Source organism: Lepisosteus oculatus, chromosome 1 (assembly GCF_040954835.1).
Source record: "Lepisosteus oculatus isolate fLepOcu1 chromosome 1, fLepOcu1.hap2, whole genome shotgun sequence".
NCBI lineage: Eukaryota > Metazoa > Chordata > Actinopteri > Semionotiformes > Lepisosteidae > Lepisosteus > Lepisosteus oculatus.
This window is the reverse complement of record NC_090696.1, coordinates 3,484,089-3,509,515: the sequence shown is the minus strand read 5'-3', so window position 1 is coordinate 3,509,515 and position 25,427 is coordinate 3,484,089. Positions and strand designations below refer to the sequence as shown.

The 25,427-nt window shown below is 45.1% G+C and overlaps 1 protein-coding gene across 5 annotated transcripts in view; it reads right to left on the bottom strand.

The window, feature by feature from the left end:
• Positions 1-25,427, bottom strand: part of LOC102696247 (transcription factor COE3-like) — a 165,507-nt gene that overhangs the window by 36,140 nt on the left and 103,940 nt on the right. For 3 of the 5 annotated variants that reach the window (XM_069186866.1, XM_069186637.1, XM_069186757.1), the window contains 4 exons: positions 15,588-15,669; positions 14,479-14,596; positions 11,556-11,689; positions 10,096-10,222 (listed from right to left, as the gene is read on the bottom strand). In XM_069186866.1, the coding sequence (XP_069042967.1) occupies positions 10,096-10,222; positions 11,556-11,689; positions 14,479-14,596; positions 15,588-15,669 (461 nt within the window). The remainder of the gene's footprint in view (positions 1-10,095; positions 10,223-11,555; positions 11,690-14,478; positions 14,597-15,587; positions 15,670-25,427) is intronic. The other 2 variants (XM_069186689.1, XM_069186815.1) reach the window with 1 other exon arrangement.

Here is a 25,427-nt window from a genome sequence, read left to right as displayed (position 1 = left end):
GAGGGTCCTGCAGTTGCACCGCATCGGTTCATTTTTGAAACATGATGTTAAATGCCTTCTTCAACTGTTTCCTTGCCCCGCAGAGGGAGAACGCTCCCGGGGCCGAGCGTCCGGGGTGTTGGATGAGCCGTACTACAGCGCCTCCAAAGAAGATCGCGCTTCTCTCGCGCACAAGGAGACGAGACGAGGACCCCCCCGGGTGCTGCTCCGACTCCAGCACACCGAACGTACAGTGTGAACAAGCAAGCGCACGGCAGCACACCCCCCTCAGAACACCAGGGCTCCGTCACAGGGGTGCGATCAGGGCTCCGGCCCCCTCTCTCCCTGCAGCAGGGGAGCATGCCGACACGGTGCTCTGCAGACTGGGGTATCAAGGGCTCCTAGAGAGGAGAAGTAGCCCAGCCTTTTTGACCACCTTCAGATGGCTTCTCTGCATCATTTTTGTCCCCCTATGAATTAACTGGGGCGGAGTGGTGGCTCAGGATCTGTGCCTGTGGCTGGAAGGTTGCCGGTTCAAATCCCGCGGCCGGCAGAGGAATCCTACTCCGTTGGGCCCCTGAGCAAGGCCCTTCACCCCAGCTGCTCCAGGGGCGCCGTACAATGGCAGACCCTGCGCTCTGACCCCCAGCTTCTCTCCCTGTCTGTGTGTCTGTGTCTCCTTGGAGAACAAGCTGGGGTATGCGAAAAGACGAATTGCTAATGCAAGAAATTGTATAGGGCTAATAAAGAAACATTAACATGAACTGCAGGCTGGCCCGGTGGCACAGCAGTTAGCATCTCTGCCCCACAACACCAGGGACCTGGGGCACTATCTGTGTGGAGTTTGTATGTTCTCCACACATTTGCCTGGGTTTCCCCCAAGTGCTCTGATCAAAGAAACCCTGGCAGGTTAACTGGCTTCCTGGGGAAGGGGTGTGAGAGTGTGCATGTCTGTGTGGGCCTGGCAACGCACTGGCGTACTGTCCAGGGTGTATCCTGTCTTGCTGGGATACCCTGTATTGCATAAAGTGATTAGAAAATAGATGCTCCTAACCATAGCCTGGACACCAGGCTTCAGTAATTCCAGGAAGGTACTGTGTATTTATGTTAACACACCTGTCACTTCAGGCAGCTGGTAAGGAGTCTTAAGGAACCATAAGTTCCTTAAATGCAGCTCGTCAGTGTATCACTTTATAAAGAAGTGGATGTTCACCACCCACCACCTGGGAATCCCAGTGTCCTCTGCCCACCCACAGCAGACACCCTGCTGCCCAGCTCCAGCCACGCCGAGCCACGCCCTCAAGCCCTGTGTTTCAGGTGCCATCGGGAATCCCCGCAGAAGATTTCACACAGCACACGGGCGATTACCCCCGCCCCTGCAGGAGGTGCTTTATGCCCTCATCGTTTTCATGTTCTGATTCTAATTCTCAAACACCTAGCCATCTTCATCTTCAGTATTTTTTTCCCCTGAAATTCCGCGTCTTGCATATTTGAAATAAAGAATATATCTGACTGCTTCAGTTGGTGACAGGTACAGTACTCCGTCCGCGACAAATTAAAAACAGTTTTAAAAAAAGAATCACGATGTTTCTTGGGTGTGAGGTTACACCTGAAGAAGGCTCTGTAGGGGTTTCTCCGATCTCTTTTTTTTCCGCGTGGAACAGCACCTTACTGTGCGCGCTCCTTTGCGGCCGGCGCGCGCTGACGTCCCCTAGTTGACAGACGCCCGTGTGTCCGCACGAGCCCCCGCGCAGGAGAGACGAGCGCGCCGCATCGATCCACCCCTGGCGCGCGCCCGCCCGTCCGCACGCGCGCACACGCAGAAAATTAAAAATTTCAAAGCCAGGAGCCCCATCGATCATCCGGCCCTGCCACCCACCTCACTCCGAAAATCAATGCTCATAGAAATTTCATGAACTTTAAACTGTGACTGACGGCTAGAGCTGACCGAGACAAAGTGCGCCGTCTCTTTTAAAGTGGGACCCAGAAGGGCAGATAAAGAATCGCCGCCTCGCTCGGATGCAGCCCCATGTCATCAGCACGCTGTCTTGCAGCGCCGTGTTATGACATTAGGAATACCGACTACGTGAGCCGCAATGACCTGCTTTTACCCCTTCTGCACTGACGCAGAGAGAAAGCACTGCTATCCACCAAATATCTCAAAGACTATCGTTTTTATCATTGGTATTAATGAGGAGATTTAAGTGTTTGAGTTTCTTTGCTGATTCGTTTTTAAATTCATTATGCCGAGGGACACAATCTCCTTACTGATGCACTGTGCAAGCTGTTCTTCTAGAACAGTTATTGACTGCACTGAATGCTCGGCATAGAGGATCTAGTACTGTTTACAGTCAGCAACATGCGAGTCGGACACCTTCATAAAGAAAACTGGGATCCCCACTATTAAAATGAAAATCATTTTATGAAAAATAAATAATTTAAAATCCAAAAATATGATCAAATATTAAGCCTGATATGAGCTTCAGCAACCAATCTCACTATGCAGTAACAGATGTTCTCTTTCAGTATAACCCTTATATGAGACGGGCCTCTTTCTAATATACCGAGATAAAATATGCATTACACTTCTGAACTCTGCCACTGAACAGTCCCTTTCACTTCTTTAAAAGATATTTTGGAACTTAATGCAAAATAAAAACAAAGCGATACTTAATGATAACATTAATTTATAAAAATATTTTGTAAATTCCCCAAGCTGATATAAATGACGCATTCTGAGGAACACCTGCCTCAACTACTCCGCAGTATTTATATAAATCGTGCTGCGCTAAAGCACCGGACTCTAATAAGGCTGTTCTTAAACGCTGTCCTCCTCCTGGCAGACGTAGTACCCTTCTCTTCGACAGGAAAGTTGTCAGGCTTTGCTGAAGAGATGAGTGCTTTGATGAAGCCGTTTCTTGCAACTTGCTGCACGCAGAGAGTGGCACTGCCTGCTTTAATAGAGGCATCTGTCGGGAGGTAAGGGGCTCGGCGAAGACGCTTGGGGCCACAGCACGCGATACTCCCACGGTGGGGTCAGCACTTGAAGCGCATGTCCTAGATTTGTCACTCAGCTTAATCAAGATGCAACAGATACAATTAACGGGGAAATAAATAACATGAATGGCTGCATTACACATCCCAGTGCAGCTGAGGAGGGCTCTAATCAAGGGATTCCATTATCCCAAGCCTCTGCTGAGAAAGGGAAGGCAACCAAGGCACAATATCGACGGTTATTATTTCACATCGCTGGCTGAAGTACCTGCCTCACCCTGGCAGCATTATCAGGGTCTTGAACCACGCGTATGCACATTACCAGATCACGGGGCACTGGAGCTACGAGAATGTACATTTCACTGAGGGCTTCCTTACGTGTTATTTAGGTACATTTTGGGAAGTATATGGGACAAAATCAAAATCAATGGCCTAAAGCAAGGCTTGCCCACTGTTCGATCTGACTCTAAACAGGTGTGAAAGCACAGCTGTGTACCCCTCTGTGTGGGTCTGCAGTGACTGCTCCCACCAAAAACTAATCCATTTCAATCGGAACGATTTACTTTAGGATACAGCTGCTACAGTGACATTCAATGAGATCATTAAAATATGTTTTTGCATGTCCTCAAGATAGACGACGTACAGTACTACAAGATACTCTACATAATTTATGTAACTTTCTCCATTTACATAAAGTAAAACACCAAACTGATCTACATTTTATATACATACAGTATGTGAAGAGAAATGTAGAGATTCAAAACCCTGTGATCCAGATCAACATGTAGGGTGTATATATGGAGGTACATGGCTATTTATTAAAAATACTAACAATAATAATAATAATAATTCCTTACACTTATATAGTGCTATTCTGGACACTCCACTCAAAGTGCTTTACGGGTCATGGGGGTCCCCTCCACCACCGCCAGTGTGCAGCCCCACCTGGATGATGCCATAGTGCACCAGTACACTCACCACACACCAGCTCTCAGTGGGGAGGAGAGCAGAGTGATGAAGCCAGTTCAGAGATGGGTAAGGGCCAGGGGGAAATTTGGCCAGGACACCAGGGTAACACCCCAACTCTTTTCGAGAAACGCCCTGGGATGTTTAATGCCTACAGAGAGTCGGGACCTCAGTTTTACGTCTCATCAGAAGGACGATGCCTTCTTACGGTATAGTATCCCCGTCACTATACTGGGGCATTAGGACCCACACAGACAGCAGGATCTATTTATTGAGGGACAGGAAAAGAGCCTTGATTTTTCCCAGATTTTGGTCATGGGAATGCATTTCAGGAAAAAACTGTGAGCTTCCAGTTTCAAAGTTATCAGAAAGCCACCTGTTCTCAGAGCCTAGCCTGGGACGGACTACAGCTTGGACAAGATGCCAGTCCATCATGGGGGGCACGCAAGAGCACGAATGAACCTAGACTGCAATGTGTTTGGGAATGAGGAGAAAAGTAAAAGATGACATGGACCCGGGGAACATGCAGACTCCACACAGAAGGCACCACTGCCCACAGTGAAACCCGTGGGTCAGCCACGCCACTGTGCCACCTTTAACACAAGTCAAACATCCTTAATTCAGGTAATACAGGAGCATGCAAAAGGTCACAAACAGGTCATCCTGTCAGTCTTCATAAATAAATGGCCAATTATATTTCCAAAGAACCTCATCAAACTAGAGAGTATACCGAAGGAGCTGCACCACTGGCGTCGACAGCGTGAGGTCTGCCGGTTTGGCGGCTTGCCTTATGTGCTGTGATAGAAGAGGCTGCCATTCTCAGGCAAGAACACAGCCTTCCCCACTTCCACCCCGAGTGGTGTGGAGCACGAAGTGTCAATGTATTTACAGTGAGCCTAGCTTTACCATGCTTTCAGTTCACATTTTCACAAGACACAGTCCGAGCCTTCTCATGCCTACAGTAACTGCTGCCATTATTTTCCATGCTGCAGCTGATCTTTTTGGAAATTATTATTAAGCTTTTAAGGGGCCTGATTCGCCACAGTCCTCCGACTGTTTTGTGTTAACTAGCTAAATTACAGAATCAGATACTTGTTAGTGAAGTGCAGATTACGAGAACATTCCTGCTCATTCCCATCCCCTGTTTGGTGAAAACAGCTGCTCTGTGTTGCATCAACAAAATATTAAGCTCCTCTCCAGGTCTTTACTCCACCCTCTCTCCCATGTAATTCTGTCTTTAAAGTTCAGCACATCTGCAACCACAGTCACTTCAAGCCGTTTCCAAGACATCTGGAGCCTACAGTCCCATCGGACATGTCGCTCTTAAAGCAGAAAAGACACCACTGGCTCCTTCATCTGAAGATTCAGTATTCAATCGACTACACACGAGCAATCCTAAGGTTATGGTCTTTAATTCCAGGACTGAGTAATAAATTCAGTGTCTGACAGAATCATGGCATACTCACGCTGGCCTGCACTCTGCAAGGCCGGCTACTCCCTCATTGTTTTCCTCCCTAATAACTTCCCTAGAATCATGTTATTTGCCACCATGACACTTCACTGGAATTCTGTTCTTTTCCCCCCGAACATCTGAATCACCGCTAACAAATTCCAAAAGCCAATGATGCAACAAACTCAAGTCATTCAAGCCGGGTAGCACCCATGGATTTGAGATTTGACCATGTCGTGCCCATTGATAAACAGCAATGATAAGGCACCCACACAGAACACACAGTATGGTGAATCTAGACCCACCAAAGGCTTGGAGCGTGGAATACTGTACCACTGTACTGCATACTGATACACTGGCTTCCTTCAGGAATGGCTGGATGAGATCCTTGATTCAGTGACTACTAATAAATATGGGCTTTTCCCATCCTAATCTTTCATCATGCTCTTACAGTATTTGGACTGTGCCCTGGGGCGGTGCTGGCACTGAACAGGCACTTCCCCTAAAATACAAAGGCGTTGCAAGGAAGATAATCAGATTGCATGCTCCGGATTGGTCCGCCAATCACACTTTTCAGTCATTTCGACTCTTCGTTGCATTGCCAAAGTCAGACTGCCCAAAGCTCAACTTCCGCTTCAGCCAGTGTCTGCACTCCGTGTGAAAGACCACGCGCTGCCAAAGGATCAGAAGAGCAGGGTGAGCTGCAGAACATCCAATCACAGCAGACCCACAGCGAGCGCCTGCTCCAGCCTACCCACAGCTCTGTGGAGAAGCACCAGTCATACCCGTACAATATTAAAGTAATGATACAAACCAACTAAAGCATTCCTTACTATAGGCAATAATGATGATGATGGTGGTGGTGAAGAGCAGAGCAGTCTGCAGTCCCTGATGCTATCAGACAGACTTGAGGCTTGTAAAACGAAGATCAATGTGGCAACAAGGCTGAGGGATCAATGGCGGCTGAATTATTGCAGCACTCTGCCACTGATTTTCGAAGAGCTGTGTTTTCCCAGGAAAGTCAATACCTCCCGGCTCCTCTCATTAATTTGTCCATAAATTTCAACAGCAGCAGCAGCAGCAGGAGGAACAACCTGGGCAAGAGAAGGAGCCAGACGGAGCAGGGCAGGGACACTAGACAGGCTTTCACACACTCGCTGTCACCTTCCCTGGGCTGGTACCGCGAAGGCCGCTGCTGCCAGAGAAATGCACATCTTTACACAAAGAGCTGTGGGAGTGTGCAACAGGCGTGGCTTCCTGTAATTTACCCTTCCTTCCTTCAAGAAACAGCTGGATGAGATCCTTGGATCAATTAGCTTCTAATGACCAAACAGGCTAGATGGGCAGAATGGCCTGTCATTCGTAACCTTTCTCTCTATTCTTATGTTCAAAAATGTCCGTAATAGACACAGAGTATGCAAGCTGCTTTCCAGTGTCCTGTTACACCTCTTTTGATCTTATCACTGGAGAATGGTGCGCGTTAAAAATTTAAAGAGTTTCATTTGAATGCTTTAATCTCCTCTACCCTGGATTGCGACACGGTGTCCTGAGAACCGACGATAGTTAAATGCGTAATGCTATTGCCTCCTATAATGTCCCTCATGTAAACAGCATGATTGTATCCGATGCTTTTTTTTCCTGATGAATAATACAAAGCCTGGATATTTAGTCATGAAAAAGCCCTGTGTGTAGCTTCACTGGGCCGTGCTGCACGCTGCAGTAAGTACAGTGAAGAGCTGCAGCATGAATACCTGCTGCACTGTCTTCATGTGTGCTGTGGCCTTGACTCTGGGAAAGAGGAAATGGTCTTGGGAGAAATTAATGTCCATGCTTGCTCACATTTTAGGGGTCACACAGGACAGTCCTGAAACACAGGAGGACAGCTGAACAGAAACAGAGCCCCTGGTTAGCAATGAACAAGCTAACAATAGCAATAATGATAATAATTTGTGCTGAGCTAACTGTCAAAAAGCTATTTCATTATTTTTCTTTAAAAAGCTATTTCATTATTTTGTTTGTTTAGATTTAGACAAAAGGGCCCAAATTATTTAATGTTCTTTAAACCTCAGAGCATATCCATAAATTGCAAGTTAAATGACTGATTATACAACAAGTGTCATGCCGATTTCTGTTGACTACAGCCACTCATACAACAGCTCTACTCTTGACTGTTTAAGATGTTTGTCTTCCCCTGCACTGAAGCACAGGGTTGGGTGTATGTTCAAGGCTTAAAAGATATTCGTGCAAATATCTGATTTTTAAAACAGAACAAAAACATGAACATGTAAAAATGTACAGGAGCCTGTTCGCATTCCACAATAGCAGCCAGAGAATCAGACCTACAGGGATGAAAATAATGGATGTGCTGAATATACATGTGTCTGAATAAAGCCACGCTTTTTAAGAGAAAAATGGCGAGATAAACCTTCAGTTTAACAGAAAGCCTTAACAAAATCCTTTCTTTTATGTTGAACACAGTGACATTTTGTTATCATGCTAAACACTCCTCCCCCTGACCTTTCTGCGGTTTCAAAGGTCTCTATATTATTCAGTAATAAAGTCAGGCAAAGAAAAGACTGATTTACCAAGACGATACTATGGCCTGCACAGTGGTGTGTAGGAAGAGGTTGGCAAGACTCTGATTATCTACTGATAGCAAGTTCTAAATCCAAGGCTCCAGGCCGACGTGCACATAGCACTACGTTTAACTGTTTGTACAAAATGGATCAACTCAACCACTGGCCTGCACGTTTCAGTCTGAGCGTTTTTCCATCGCTCCGATTAATAAAAGCGGTATTTTAGTGTGTGCGCGTTTAATAATGGTGCCCCAGGGCAAAGGTCATCGGTTCTTGCCGACTGACAAACGGGCACTGTGCTGCAGTCTGAGCCCTGAGAGCTGAGGACGTCTGCTAACAGCCCCAGACTCAGGCCCAGCTGCTGCAGGTGCTGATCCAAGCCTGCGCCATGTTCTGTTTGCACACGGGGGTCGAGTTTCAGAGGATCTGCCTGCTTGGAAGGAAACGCTTGCAGAGAGAGAAAATCGCAGACCTGTTCACCCTCAAACATCTGCCACAGGCCTGAAACACTCACTTGATATAAACTGCTATCAGCAGATTCAAGGAGCTGTTTAACTACAGTATATACTGTAAAAAAGTAAGTAACCTGTGCTTTACACAGTATGTAGCCTGTAGCCTGTAGCCTGGTAGGTGACAGGTACAGTAGGTGCTTTTTTCTGAATCACTGATTTGGACTCACCATTGCTAGTACAGTACATTTCCACAATACGAAATTGCCTGATGGATTCAACCTGGATCTCCATCCAGAAGGTCTTTTTTAAGAAGGCAGATAAAGTGAATTGGCCTCATCACTCTGCTCTCCTCCCCACTGAGAGCTGGTGTGTGGGGAGTGTACTGGAGCATCATCCAGGTGGGGCTGCACACTGGTGGGGGTGAAGGGGATCCCCATTACCTGCTTTGAGTGGAGTGTCCAGAAACGTGCTACATAAGTGTAAGGAATTATTATTATTATTATTATTATTATTATTATTATTAAAGTGTCTTACAAAAGTATTCACCTGCTGTGAGGTATTCTTGTGATGTGTTGCAAAACAAACTATATAGCCTTTTATTTAAAAAAAAAAGTGAATATCATTAAACAAAACCTGAATTCTCAAACTGATAACTTTCATAGGTGAAAGAAGCTAAACGATAGCAAAAACTGCATAGGAAACTAAATATATACTGTGTATATATACTGTGTATGTACGCTGCAGCTTTGAAACTAATGACCACTTACAGTATTTAGAAGTTAAATTGTGAGATTACGGTTTACAGTTGTTTCAGGTTGCGTTTTTGGTGTTTGAGCATAGAAACATCAACTGCAATGGAACAGAAGCTTTCGACGGAAACGCCAGTTCCCGTTTGAAAAGGATTTTAAAAAATTAAAGAATCTGTGAATACGTACGGTATCAATTTGTAACCCATCTTGAGCAAATTTGGCCTGACAAGGACTGTAAGAATAAGTTGTGGGGTTTTTAAGAGCTGCTTGCACAATCGCCGTGGATGCATAAAAATATCTTTGAAGTCTCAGCCTGATACAGTTAAATTAAATTAATTATTCATTGCAACCATATGGTGAATCGCTCTGAATCAGCGCAGTGCTACACCTCATTCCGGTGTTCCTTTACACACCTCCGTTTGTCCAATTACTGTACCAGACTCTTTTCATGAGGTTTCCTCATATTACTGAGTTATATTTGTAGAACTGTACAGAGGTTTGGGAAACACACTCCGTTAGGACCATAATAATTCCAAAGGATTTTTAAAAAAATCCACACGCACCTACAAAACTAAAAAACTGGGTTCGATTAGCGCTGACGGTAGAATTGTGAATTAAATGTTCATTTGAAATTCAGACCTTGGTACGGATTTGTGTGGTCCAGCATTTATTGGTCCTTATTTATTTTTTTTACTAGTCTACCAATGCCGGTTCCTCCATGCTTTTAAAAATTCATTTCTGAAGTTAGTTTCCTCTTGCAATCCAACCAGTGAACCGATCAGCTACAAACCACCGCAACGTGAAAAATGGCGCAGTTCTACCAGACGCGGAAATCAATAAGCAGCGAGCGTCCTGGAGCTGCGCTTTAAGCTGCGAAGGATCAGAAGTCTGCTTGTCGACAGGACCGCCCCGGAGCCCGGCTGTGCTACCTGTGTACACGAAGCGCCCAGGTGCTCCCTTGCAGAACTGCTTGGACTTGTACGAGAGCGTCACCTCCACCACACCAGGGATGTGTCGCGGCGGAGTCTGAACTCGGATCGCGTGGGGTGTGATGAGCTGCAAAACAAACAAAAAAACACCCGGAACACGTCAGGAATCAATCAATCAATCAATCAATCAATCGGTGTTATCATTCTCTTCCTTCGGACGCCGTTGTTCCCTCTCCCGCCTGTCCCTTCACCTGTCCGCTCGGATCAATGATCGTTTCCTTTCATTTCATAACAGTGAAACAGGAACCAGTGGAAACTAGAGTGGAAGAGCATTTAAATCTGAGAACAGGTGACACTCCTTCACCCAAGGGGCTAGGGTGTGGAACAGGCTGCAGGAGCATGGTACCTCCATGGTGTTGAAGCCAGTATGACAGCTTCTTTCAAGAAACAGCTGGATGAGAGCCTTGGATCAACTAACTACTAACTACCTAGATGGGCTCAAACAAGTTGTAATCTAAGACAAAGAGACTGCGATTTTTACATTCACAGTAGAGATGCTCTGTCCCTGTGAGTGGACAGTGTGAGTGGCAAGGCACAGCCCAACAGTGGAGTCAAAGGTAAGTACACAAGCCCTTTCAGTGACTGTGGAGATTTGCACAATTCATTGTCCAGTTCCTCTCCTGGGGTGATTTAAAGACTGAGGGATGGGGATCTCATGCAAGCTGATCTGGAGGTGAGATTTATAACACTGCCAAGAATCTGCTGTCTGCTGATCTGCTGATCTGCCCAGACATGGGTCATGGGTCATGGGTGGCGCGCAGTGAGGTGAACCAGCACAAATTCCAGCTTTGCTCCCCAGCTCACGAGACGGCAGAGACAGAGCAGAAGGAACAGCACCACCTAGGTAGGTGCAGCCCGTGATGCTTCCTTTAAAAGAGGGGTGTCAGACTCATGTCCTGGTGTCTTCTGCGTTTTGTGTTCTTCTGGCTCCACCTGAGCTCCAAGTTACAGAGCTGGTCTAATTATTTCATGAACAGCACAATTGTTAACACTGCTAGCCAGTCCTGAAGGTGTTTGAGAGGTAACTTTCACTGAAGTCCATTTGTTCAGTAATCAGTTCTACAAAATCCTTAATTATTTAGTTGGCTACCCAGAAGACACTAGGCCCTCCAGAGGTGTGACACCCCAGCTTTAACATGTCGTCAGCCCCCAGCTGCAGGGGGTGCTGGGAACCCCAGAGTGAGTGAGCACAGTGTGGAGAGTGTCACTGTGGAAACTTCCAGTGAGGCGGTGGGGACCGGGATCTTTATTTCCATCCCAGCACGTTCCACTGGTCCCCAGGATCTCCCAGTCCGTCGCCTCATTACCGCGGGATTGCGCTCTCACCCAAGTGCCGTTTCCATCGCAGCCCAGAGACAGAAGGCCTTCAGGCTGTTTTGCCCGGGGCACTGCACACCCACCTCGCTCCACACCAGCATGGTGCCGAAGACCACCTGCAGCCCGTCGAAGAAGTTGTCCCCGATGACGATGACGGTGGCGCCCCCTGTGGTCCAGCCCTCGCTGGGGCTGATGGCCTTGATGCAGGGCGTAGCTGCTTCGGAAAGGTAAGAGAGGGAGATGGGTCACCAGGGAGTGCAGGGACTGGGACTGGGACTGGGACATACGACAAGCAGGGGGAGAGGGTTCTCTTTGGGGCATGCAGTCTGTGCTTCAGTCATGGGAACAGCGACGTGAGAAAAATGCATGATGGGAATAAAGGTATCCAGATCCGTTTCATTCAGTTACGTCAGCACTAGATGTTTCGATCTTGCATACATCTAATACCTCATTTTACAGACGAACAAAACAAAATGCCAGAATGAGGACTTCCTTTATTCCACACTCATACCACTTCATAACAGCGCCCACGCTAAAGGAGTAGTGGTTTATGGGCAAGTGCAATTGGTATTAGTAATAAGTAATTACAGGGGATTGTGGGGAGAGTTCATCTACTGTATGGGCTCCAATAAGATGAGGATTCCTGTCGGAGTGTTAGGTGTGAGGACTATGTATGGGTTGATGTCTTCTAAGTAATGTAATATTTATTTTAAATGTAATGTTCTTTGTAAGTCTCTGTGTGTGTTAAACACATACAGTAGCTGATCAAAGCAAAACCAATGTGTGAGAAATCAGACAATAAATTATTACTCATCATATTAATAAGAGCTGTAGCACTAGTTGTCGTTTGTGTTTTTAAGAGTTAAATTACTGTGACAGTGTTGTGCTACCCAAGCAGTTTACTTTCAATGCAGTTTTACTTTTTGTAGGCAGAGTACGATAGAGATGGCACATCTATATTACTGTTTGTTGACCCTGAATTCAATAAAACAAAATAGGTTTGTTTCCCCATATTGTTGGAAGTCAATATTGCTCCATAGTCCATAATTCTTTTCCAATATTTTAAATATCAGTATTTCTGGTTTTGAAGAGCCTCACTCAGCAAAATGCTGTATTCCATTTTAAAAAATCACTCTCTGCCAGAAAATACCCTGGCCACTGACTAGGCATTCTGCAGGAGCACAGAGACAGACAGGCTGGCCCAGACTCCCTCATACACATTTACATCTAGATTGATTCAGTCTTGTCTGGAAAAATAACCCTTGACCTCCCAAACAGATAACGCTGAAGGGACCCAGTGACAAGATCACTTCACTGGGCTGGGAAAGAACCTGACAATCGATCGTTCTGTTCGTTAGCTATCCTCGCAAATATCTCATTATCACAGTGGGATTAAGAAACAAGGAGGGACATCAAGATCGGATAAGGCATATGTGTGCCGTCATGTAAAACGAAATTTCATATTTTCTAGGACTAGTGCTAAAATCAGTAGTCAGTGTTAAATTTATGAGGATGAAAATAGAAAACCATAGCTGTAACAGGCAAAATAATAATGGTAAATTTTGAGTTTTAGAGAGGACTACAGAATTTGTTATGTCTGGGGAGGGATCTGAACTAATTGTTCCGTTATAAACTGTCTATATTGTGCTGGTCTGCAGGTTTGTATTTTGCGAGTTTACAGTAGTTTACTTAAAGGAGCTGCAATGATAAAGTGTACCACTGAATGACATGAAACACTGTTTAGTGTGATAAATTCATAAGCTTTATGATATGTAATATTTGGCTTTGATTCCAGTACTTACATGGGTCATAACACAAAGGACAATCTAGATAAATCTGAGCCAATTGTCTCTACACGAGCATCTACATAAGATTTTATTGCGTTTTTTTCACATCTGGTGTTATCGTTCATTTTCCCCATTGTTTATGAGAGGCAGAAAACTAGATTTTTCACTGTAATCCACAGATGCATAGATTAATATTCCTCCTGGGGATCTGGACATATTTGCAAAATTGAAATCTGGATAAAAATAAAAAAATGATCTTTAAAAAAATAGTGTATTAATCGAGACAACAAAGAAGTCCGAGCCACGAGCAGATGGTTTTGCCTTTATCTCCTAACAAAGCAATGCAGTCTGCCAGGAGAGATGAAAGTCTACAAGATCCACTCAATGGATTTGACTTCAGTCCTGTTCTCTGGGGTCCAGAGGCGGAAGACAAGATCGCCTCCACTCTCGACAGATTTCCTGCCGCTGATAGACACTCGGAGGGCTTTTTCATCCCTGCTGCCATGGGAACATTACCCTGACACATCTACGGCTCCTGATTTGGTCAGTGTCAGACTCTGCCTTCCTTAATTTTCTGTTTTTCAACAACACTGGACACAACGCAGAACACCTCGTATTAGGATCAAATGTTCACGGCCAAGGGAGAAGTATTTTAAACTTTCACAGGGATGGGCAGAGAAAGCAAAGATGCTGTTTCACAACTGATATATTGTTTCACACCCTGTAGCACTCATCGTTGTGAGTGTGGCAAACAGTCTACCAGGACCCTAAAGCTCCACTAGGGGACCCAGCACACCCTGACGTAGATCAAGTCAGCGCTGATGTGGTCTGAGAACAAGCGGCTCTTTCTACTCAAAGGGTGGTGGGTGTCTGAAACGACCCCTCAAGCCATGTTCTTCCCCAGGAGCCTTCGGAAAACATCTGGATAGCTTCCTCGGATCAGTCAGCAACCAAACATGCAGGAGAGGCAGAATGGAGGAGGGGCTGAGTGACAACGCACACTGCCACCAAGACACATTCATAGATTTTATAGCCGGGCTTTCCTGTTTGAAAACGTTGCAGGACCGGATGTCTTCAGTGAGTTAAGGAATTCAACACACTGCTACTCCAGGGTAAAGGAGCTTGAGGGCTTGACTATACAGGTAAGGGTGTTATCGCAGGGACCCACCAGGTGAGCACCCACAGGGCACACGTGGGCACAACAGAAAGTCCTTCCTACCTTCAGAAGGGTCCAGGCGTCTCGCCCTCCGCCCGTGTTTGGAGTTATTGTGAACAAACATGTTGTCGGAGACGGCGAGCACATGGCCATCCACATTCACCGTTGTCGACACCACGACCTGGAGGGGGAGAGCAAGGGGCAACGCTGAACCTCCCGAACGGCAACACAGCGATTCCTGCTTTCACTACAGCTGCTGCTGCTACTGCCAGGGACTCATGTGGAGAAACTGGAAGCTGCAGGGGGTTCCCGGCATGTTCCAGGCTGGCAGTGCCTTCAGACACAGGGTAAATTGCAGGGAAGATTAAGGATTTGAGTAGCCCAGGCACAGACTCGCACTGAGAAGGGTCTTCCCGAAGGACTCCTACCACCACAAGAGAGTCAGTGCAGGGTGCGTGCTGTGGTGCTAGCTTGAGACAGTGCCCTCAAGTCCAGCGTCACCGTCAGGTCCCGAACCCTGCCACCCACCCACACACAGAGGCCCGGGCAACAAGAACACCAGCCATCTCCAAAACACAGCAATCCCTTCCGTTTTCACTGTTTAACCTAGACTGCAACGAGCAGTCTCTATGTGCCTGGAAAGACGAGGGTTTGACCAGTTATGGGTTCTGCCCGAAGAACTGGGAACAAGTGTGGAAACTGGTCACCTCATGTTCACAGTGAAATATGATGCACGGCTAGAAAAAAACATGCACTCCCCAGATTGTGGATCTAAGTAGGCTTGATGTATTTAGTACAAACCTGCTGCTGTTTCTATTTCTAGTCTGTTCATGAAAGTTATACAGTATGTTTGTCAGCAGCCGCGCAGGCAGACAGCAGGAAAGGCGACCAAGGTGCCCATTCCCTGAGAGCAAAGAGTGCCGCCGCTCTGATCGGGAGCATAGGGCGACTGCACTCCTGCGTCAAGGCACCTCTACTCCAAGCACAGCAGAGGGCCGTCTGTGGATGGTCTTGGCCCTGAGCTCTATCTAGGTGTCCAGCTATGAAGGTCTTCAGACAAGACCCTTTTAAAAGGTACGGGTTGCTTTCTTCATCTTAATGTACAAACTCCGCTCCTGTTTGTTCCTGCTCGGGGGTGGTCCGTCCGGCAGGACCCTGCCGAGGTTGCCTACCTGGAAGCGCCGCATGTCTCGTGGGTTCCCTGCATTTTTCAAACAGTTCTGATTGCACTTGAGGAAGAACTTCAGGAAGAATCTGAGAGAAAAATAAAACAAGACATTAATATTAGTGGTAGCTGTAATAATGACGGTCGCAGCAGCAAATTCCAGGACCAGATACCTAACAAAGAACAGACCTCAGGAGCCTTTATTCCCGGGTATGTCTGTTATTAATGTGGTAAATGTTAACAAGATGTTACAAACAAAAGGAAAACAAATCCTTGTGATTCTTATGGTCTGTACCAGGAATTCCCAATCCTGGTCATGGAATCGCCTGTTGGTTTGCACTGGAGCTGAGCTCTTGACTTAAATGAATCCTTAACTGGACTAACAGGCTGCTTGGCATTGTTTTTTTATTTATTTCCACGCAGAGGTTGGTGAAATGCAGTGGTAAACCTCCTTTATGCTATGGAATTTAACAGTTATATTCTGAGTGCTCGTGTGGAACAGAAACCAGCAGGTGTGGGGAGAGGAGACCCCAGAACAAGGTTTGAGAGCCCTTGTCTTATGCTCTGGGGTTGATGTTATCATGTTAGATACGGAATACAGTAGATATTCTCCACTCCAGTTAACCAGAGTGAGGTTTGACATTATCACACACGTGACTTTCGGCAACGGCTCACCCAGTACAGGGTCAGTGGCCCAGGGCCTATCCTCCCAGGAAGGACTGGCCACGCGGCAGGACACACCCTGGACAGGACGCCAGTCCATCACAGGGCAGACAGACACAACCTTCCCGAATTGTGGTGCGTCCCAAAGGAGCACCAATGGTTTATGACAAATTTAACACACACATACTTGTCTTTGGACTGAGTGTCAAAACCGGAGCTCCTGGAGGAAGGGGGGAACACAGGGAGAACATACAAACGCCACACAGACTGCACTCCAGGTCCGGAATTGAACCCAGGACTCCAGCGCTGCAAGGCAGCCCTGCTAACGACTGTGCCACCACTCCACTCCACTCCAATATATATATATATTCATAATAATATTTTAGAATTATTAATTAAATAATTTTAAAAAATCACTTTTATTAAATGACAAAAAGTCACATTTTGTTTTGAGCAAAAACTGTCTTTTTGCAGAGCCTCGTGCAAAAGGCACACCAGGTACAGTATGTGACTTTTGAAAAGGTCAGAAATGTGTGAAATCGAACACTTAGGTGAATTGTTTAGCCTTGCAGATACTGGCCTCCTTACAGTGGAACTGAGCAATGGGCAGTACCACACAGAGAGTGAGGCTCTGAAATAGATCATGGATGATCTCTGTATTGTACGTATTTGACAGATTCAGATTGTTTTCAGTAAACAAGGATCCAAGTTGTTTAGATTTTGCGGTTTAACATTGTTTAAGGCTGCACTGACGTTAAAATTCAATAAGATTTAAAAATGGCAAAATATGTAACCAGAATGGCATTCATTTCTTACTTATCTCTGCGTGCATCTCTTACTCTTATTTAAATATTTGCAGCAGACAACTTGACTTTACATTCATTCATCACACAACCGAATTGACTCCAGACAATATACTGTATGTCTGTGGGAAAAACCATGAAAAAGAGCTGTTGTATTATCAAAATGTTACTGATGCGGAACACAGATCTATTCAATATTTAGTATTTAATGAATGAATCAATTAATTATCTGGACATTCAACCAAAGTACACATGTTTCACAATATTCCTAAATGGATTTCTGGATAATTTAATTGTTCTTTCTTAGTTTTTTCACTAACAGATACAGAAACTACTACTCGAACAGATTGAAGGAGCTGAAGCTTGCTAGTCCTGACACGATGAGGAAGCATTCAGTGAAACACAAAGGCACTTCTTAACACAAAGAGTTGTGGGAGTCTGACACAAGATGTCCAGCCATGTTGTTGAAGCAGATATGCTGCTTCCATGGCCTGTTCCACGCTCCCACAGCCCTTTGTGTAAAGAAGTGCCTCTCGTTCGCAGACTTTGAATGGACACGTTACATTAAGTGCTCAAAGGGTGCTGTGGTTAAAATGGAGAAATTCCTAAAAGTGGGTGGGTCAGGGCAGACTGCCTAGTCTTCGTCTTCGTGGGAGTTCACTCCAAGCCAACTCGTAGGAAACACAATTCGCCGCTCCAAATCAGGTGGGTATATAACCAGAGAACTGGCTGTTGTAAACTTACACATCTTTCATTGGGCAAACCACCCTCTCTCATGAGTCACTGAAACGCCCCCCCACACACACTGGTCTGGTGAAACTGGTCCCTTCGGAAAAGGCAGGAAGCAGTTCCACTCAACTAGTCAGTAATTCTGTCTGCTCGTGACACAGCTACTAGCGCTTTCCATCAGGATGGAGACAGTCAAGGAAAAATGAATACAAATAAACAAAATTCACCCACATTTCTCCCACAGGATTTTATGAGGATGGAAGATGCCACAGGCGTATGTTAGAAAGGCTATGTGAAAGTCCAGGTTAACTAACATCCATCCATTTCCTAACCGATATATGCAATTCCAGGGCGCAGGGGAGCCAGAGCCTATCCCAGCAAGCAGCAGGCACAAGACCGGATACTCCCCAGATGGGACAGCAGTCCAGCACGGGGCACACACAGACACACGCACACCAGGGACAGTTTTCCCACACGCCAGTGTAACGAACAGTTCTTTCCGGACCCTATGCGGACGACACAGTCCGACGGAGTGGGGAAACACTGGGGAAACGTCATGCAGGAAAACGGGGCTGAAGACAAGGGGGCGTGTCCAAGGTGCGCTGGTGCACGGGGAGGTGTGGCTGAGGCGAACAATCCGAGAGTAATCCTTAGGGAAAATCCAAAACGCACGAGTAAGTCCAAAACCAGGAGATCCATCAGAACAAGAATTAAAAACCACGAAGGCCGGGTCGGAACCGGCGGACGGGGAACGGGAACGGGAACAGAGGTTAAAACCTTAACGGGACCAGGCGCTTCCAGGTCCCGGACTCGCACGATATGGAAATCAGATACAGAGCCCGGAAGAGCGTCAGCGCCTGGCTTTTAAGGTGGGCAGGGAATAGGGAGCAGGTGCATGGAATAAAGTCTTGAGTGAAAGGGCTGGAGCACCCTTAAGGAGGGGGAACTAATATCGTGACAGCCAGTTAACCCACCAGAATGTCTTCAGACTGTGCGAGGAGTAACCGGAGCACCTGGGAGAAATCCACACCAACACAAGAACATAGAAACTCCACACAGACAGCAGCCCAGGTCTGGAATTGAAACTAGGGTCCCAGCTCTGCGAGACTGCAATCCTAACCACTGTGCCAGGCAGTAAACTGACATAATCTCTGTAATATCATCCAGCCTGGTGGCTTGCCAGATCCCCCTTTAATCACTACAGAGCCTCCCTCACAATGTCCCTCTCAGTTGGGCGTTTTATTTTAAAGGCACAACAATACCGTAATGTCCAGCTGGTAAAATATTCACAAGCTAACCGAGGTCAGTCGCGCAGTGCACTCTGGGATGGCTAATGGCCAATTATTTGGAAATGTCACCAGCTCTGACAATGTGTTGTTGCAACGATGGGCCCAGGCTGCAGTGTCTATTCCTGGATTATGTATGGACAGCACACATGAGAGTGGACCTACAAGGGAAATTAACCCCTCAGTAACCCCAGCTGCTTGCTTGCAAACAACACCTCAGTGCTGCCTGCCCTAGTAGGAGAGCACCTTCAGCTAATGAGCATTTGCCATTTTGTAGACTTAAAACAGTCTTTTTCAAGACAATGTACGGCTTATGTACAGGACAAAAATTTCAAGAGTCATTAAAGAATATACTGTACGTGAAGCCTGTTTTTAAGAGAGGCTGATTGTTAAATTATCAGCTTTAAATGCCAGAGAGATCATAAGTGCTGGGAGCACAAACATTCAGATACTTTTCATCCTGCTACAAAGCCAACATGAATGACTATAAAATCCGTGTGTAGTTTCTGATACAAGGTGTCAGAAGTATTTTTGCACCTTGAACCCCTCAGACAACGGGTGATTTTGCGTATTATGCCAGGATGAGAAATTGTGAGACAAAATCAAAAGGTCTGCATCCTGGTTCCATAATGCTACTGGTCTCATTCCTCAGTGGGGAGCATGAGGTTTGTCTGGTAGGGCTGCGTTGCAATACAGACTGCCATTTCAGATGCAACTCTTTCTGACTATGACATTATACTCTACACTAATTTCAAACATTTAGCAAATCTACACTACTGTCAGCATTAGGTGTGGAATTACAATGTCTCATTTTACATTTTTAATTCATCTGGGTGTCATTTTTATCCAGAGTATCCCATTTATAAAACAGGATGTTAAAATTGGATAACATGCTAGTGAGGCCTCATTTAGAATATTGTGTACAACTGTGGTCACCATGTTATAGAAAAGAAACTGCTGCTCTGGAATCAGTCCAGAAGAGCAACCAGATACATTGGGGCTTGAGAGAATGTCCTACACTGACAGGCATTTTAGGCTCGAACAGAGAAGGGTACGACTGGATCTCAAGTATTCAAAATCAAAAGCAACGACAAAATCAACCCAGAGGAACTCTTCAGAATAAACAATTAAACACGTACCAGTACATGCAAGTGGAAGTGCATTTAAAACAATGAATAGCAGGCACATCTTTACACAAAGGGTTGTGAGAGTGTGGAACAGGCTACCCTGCAATGATGTTGAAGCCAATACCCTGGCGTCTATCAAGAAACTGCTGGATGAGATCCTGGGACGGATGAGCTACTACTTTCTGTACCAAATGAGCCAGATTGGCCTCTCGTTAGTAACCTACTGAAGGAAACTGAATCACAAGGGTTGCTCAGTGTTACAGCAGCAGTGACCCAATCTGACCTGAACCCACAGCTCACATGTTATGGGCCCAGAGTCCTGAACACCACTCTTCATCACTGCAGCGCTTGCCTTAGGAGGCAGTTGTTTGGTGGCACAAACGTTCACAAAATCTTAAAATATCACTCACTTAAAATTTTGCTCGAACATTTTTTCCATTTTTTTTCTAGTTAAAATACTTCCTGTAAAATTTGCTAATTAATCTCAGAATGAGTATAAAATGTGCTATAGTCCTTTCAATGCGTCATGAAGTAATTTTCGTCTGTGAGGAGGAACACAGTTTGACAGTTGGAATGCAACAGAATAGATTCCAGTGTTCATTTCACACAGACCTGCCTTTTCAGAGCGCTCATCAGCAGTACTCGGGCTCCTTATTTTGATTGAACATTTTAAAATAATCGGCACATTATCACAATGGTAATCCTCCAAGTTAGCAGCTATAAAGGCTGCAGACAGGCTTGTCACATTAACCAGAGAATAACCTCAGCGATTGCGGGTGTTATTTCTGAAATAAACCTTTTTTTTTTAAGGGAGACTCAGTCAGTCATCACATATCAGGGAAGAATTAATGGGCCTATTCTCCGAGCGTATCGATTTGGCTCTAATTGAACAGTAACAATATCTTTAAAATACAAAATTATTGGATTTTAGTTTTTCAACATTTGCTATTGTATGATCAAAAAATATTTTTACCCTTTGGTATAATTCCAGTAATGAAGCAAGAAGAAATCCAGAGTGCCCTACAGCTTTAAAAATATGAACATTTCATAATCAGTGTGTAGAAAGAATCAGCTTCTCTATTTAGCCCGTATTGATTGATACTTGATCTGGTCTGCACCACAGGCAGCTAATGTGCTTTACGGCTATAGAATACAATAATATAGGGAACCCATCCCTGAATTCCATTCACATGATATTGGAGTCCTTGGGAGGAGAGATATGGATCAATAGGGATTGAATTAAAACACAGCAGGAGACATGGGCTGGTAACTGGACCCACGGACTGATATTAGAGTAATGCTGTGTTTATTAAGAATTAAATTGAACTTGGCTGAGCCACTGAAAAAGGGGGACATACCCTCCAGCAGACCACAGGACTCAGCTGAAAGGACCTCCATCTAATTCAGGAGTTAAAGGTTTTATGGTCACCTTGAAACACAATACTAAGCACTGCAGCCAGTGTGGACTAGCACAGCCAGATTCAGTTCAGAGCAGAGCGACCGGGTACATGCACAGGGAATCAAGTCTATTGAGTCTCATATTGCAAGGGGACCCGATTCAAGGATTCACAGGTATTGATAAAGTCGACCCAGTGCGCTTCCTCACAACAAACAGTGAAACACAAAGCAGAGGACACAAGTGGAAACTATGTGGAAGCACGTTTAAAACAGGACGGGAGCCGTTTCTTTACCCAAAGGGTTGTGGGAGTGTGGAACGAGCTACACAGCCATGCTGTTGAAGCAGATGCCCTGGTTTCCTTCAGTAAATAGCTGGGTGAGATCCTGGGGTCAATAAACTTCAGTACGAAACAGGCCAGATGGGCTGAATGGCTCATCTTGTCTGCCAGCTTGTTTCTGTTTCTGTATGTTCTTAGAAATCGCAAAGACACTGACACAGTCAGCCCAGTGGAATCAGCACTGAAACTGGAAACTAAGGGGAAGTGTATTTAAAACTGCAAACAGGAGGTACAGTACTTCTTAATAAAGTGCTGTGGGAGTCAGGAACAAGCTACCCAACCATTGTATTTGAAGCTGACAACCTTGGATGAACAAGCTACAGACAAGCGACACCCTAGAAGGAACTCCTCCTGTTTGCAAACTATTAAAATCTGGAGGCTGATTTCACAATAGCAATGAATAATTAATGGGCACGTTTACTGTATAAATGAAATTCCGAGACACCAAAAATAAGCAATTGACATTTGACATCAGATTTGTTCAGGCCATTATGGTTAATAAAGATTTAAAAAATGAAGTCAGCAAAGTATACCCATTAGGACACATGTTCCTCTGAGAGCTCAATGCAATAATATCCTAAAAGTTCCATTACAGCTGATCTTAAATTACAAAGACAATATTCAGGAAAAGAGATGATTCAAAAAGATTCTTCTATATTTGGAACTACATCATTAGTCAAGCACATACATTAACTAAATCAATTCTAATGCAATTATCATTAACTGGGTTTGTAATGATGTGCAACAGTGTTTTCACAGAAAGCCTGAATCAACACAGAATGAGGTGTGATACAGTTACCACACCAGGAGTATCTTACACACTAGATAATAAATGTGAGTATGTTTTTTTTTTATCTTGGGAACGATCAATTGATCCATTCATTCTTTATTTTTGGTTTTCTAAGCAAAGAATCACGTAGATGCATACATTTTTCATTTTAATTTTCTTTTTAGACCTATTGGTTGAATAATTCAATTCTAGGGCTCTAGGCGTAGACTTGGTTGTAATGCGACTTTCATTAGAAACAACAATGTTATACAATGTTAAAAACAACAAGGAGTATTAGCTTTGAGGAACATGTGCATTACTTATGAATATTTGGAAACGTATCATTTCCATGCAGCGATTCAGGGCTGTATGAAAAACAGAATCATCACATCAGGAAAACAGCACCTGCCTCAAAGGAGGATGTGATAGTTTCATTGTGCTTTCACTAGATAGGTGGCACAATAGCAGTGCATCCTAATCTCCAAGCAGAATGGTGCTTGTGAGAAAATGCAGTACTATTTTCAGCAAAATGTGCAGTGCATGAAAAGGGCACCAACAGTGAAAGAATTCTTACTGATGCACTAGTAAAATTGTCAACAATAGATGTTTATTTTTTTCTTCTTAGACTACAACCTGGATGGCACACAATAAGTGGCTGATATGCAATGCATAACCAAGGAATTGCTCAGTTAAAATTAGAATTATTCTGAGTTAGACATAATTAATTTCTTTCAAAATTTCCAATTGTATTCCTCCAGTATGTGCTGGAATGTGTAATTGAAACAAACTGCCTTTCATTGTGAATCATTCTAATTGGGAATGACTCCACTCCTCTTGTAAGCCCAACTATTACAGGTTGTGACAAGATCCCACAGCCAGTAAAAATGTCTGATCTAAGGCACAGTCTGCATGGTCATTGAATGACCACTAAACCTTCATACCCGTGGTGAAAAATTCCCTGCTCTGTTTTTTTAATATTCCTATAATAATCAAAGAGCAATTCCAGAATTAGGGCAGCAGAGTGGCGAGGAGCTTAACGCAGCAGTCTCACAGCTCTTGGGTATTCTTATACAGTATGTGGAAGATGCTTACTCTCCTCGTGTTCATATTGGTTTTTGACCATTTGCCTAGACATGCTGTCCAGTTTAATTGGCATCTCTAAAAATGGTCCCCCATAAGCATGAGTGGATATCCCCTTATGAGCTGGAGGGACATCCAAGGTGTGTCCTGCCTGGAGACCCATGTCTACTGGGATGGACTCCAGCTCACCAGGGCTCTGCATTGGACTAATAGTTTATTGAAAATGGATCCATCCACTTCTAGAACTACACGTTTAAAAACAGCCTGTAATTTTGCAAATTTGCAATTACTTCCTGCACGTTTTCTACAGCAAGAAGCTTTGAACTGATCCCATTCACCCAGAAAAAGCCAGTTATGTTTTATGTTTGTACAGTGAAAGGTAGAAATAGCCACCTGTCTCTTTTATCTGTTTTGACTGGTTTATTTTTCAGTTGGATTCATAGGTTTGAAAGCTTTGGCATTCCTGAGTGGCATGATGGAGCACTGGTCAGCATTGCTCCCTGGTAGTGCTGGGGCCCTGGGTTCAATTCCATACCTAGGATGCTGTCTCCATGGAGTTTGTACAATGTGTTCTCTCCTTGTTTGTGTGGGTTTTCTCCCAAAGTCCAAAGAGGTGTCCTGTCCAGGATATGTGAGTGTGTGTGTCTGTGTGTGCCCTGTGATGGACTGGTGTCCTGTCCAGGGTATGTGAGTGTGTGTGTCTGTGTGTGCCCTGTGATGGACTGGTGTCCTGTCCAGGGTATGTGTGTGTGTGTGCCCTGAGATAGACTGGTGTCCTGTCCAGGGTATGTGAGTGTGTGTGTCTGTGTGTGCCCTGTGATGGACTGGTGTCCTGTCCAGGGTGTACCCTGCCTAGTGCCCATTGCTTGCTGGATAGACTCTGGCTCCCCTGTGACCCGGGCGGAGCGGTGGCTCTGTGGCTCAGGATCTGTGTGTTGTGACTGGAAGGTTGCTGGTTCAAATCCCACAGCCGGCAGAGGAATCCTACTCCGTTGGGCCCCTGAGCCAGGCCCTTCACCCAACTGCTCCAGGGGCGCCGTACAATGGCAGACCCTGTGCTCTGACCCCCAGCTTCTCTCCCTGTCTGTGTGTCTCATGGAGAAAAGCTGGGGTATGCGAAAAAAGACGAATTCCAATGCAAGAAATTGTATAGGGCTAATAAAGAAACATTATCATTACCCTGAATTGGAAGAAGTGGTTAGAAAATTAATGAAAGAGTTTGACATTCTAAGAATTGACCTGATTGCTCCTCTTTTTTTTGTTTTCTTTATTTAATTTTATCTTCACAACTACCGTATAAACTGGAAGGGGCAGAGGTGTTAAACCTTTGGGTGGTGGGTTCGAGCCCCTCTGAACGAACAGAAGAAACACTTGCTCCTGCTGTATCAGGGAGCTCCTTGACAGGACAGGGGAGAAAAGGCAGCGAGAGAGAGTGTGTGAGTTCTGTGCTTCTACCATCCCTCCCGATCAAAAACTTATTAAAACATTATAAATAATTAATAACCGACTTGAGCCAAAGCTCAATTATTAGTCTTTTTTTCTGTTTTTTTTTCCTCTTAAAGCAAGTAGCTGCAGATAATGAGGAAGCCAGCGTGCGTGTTGTAAGCCATCACCTCATTACACTGCCCTGTCATCAATTACAGGCTGGATGTGT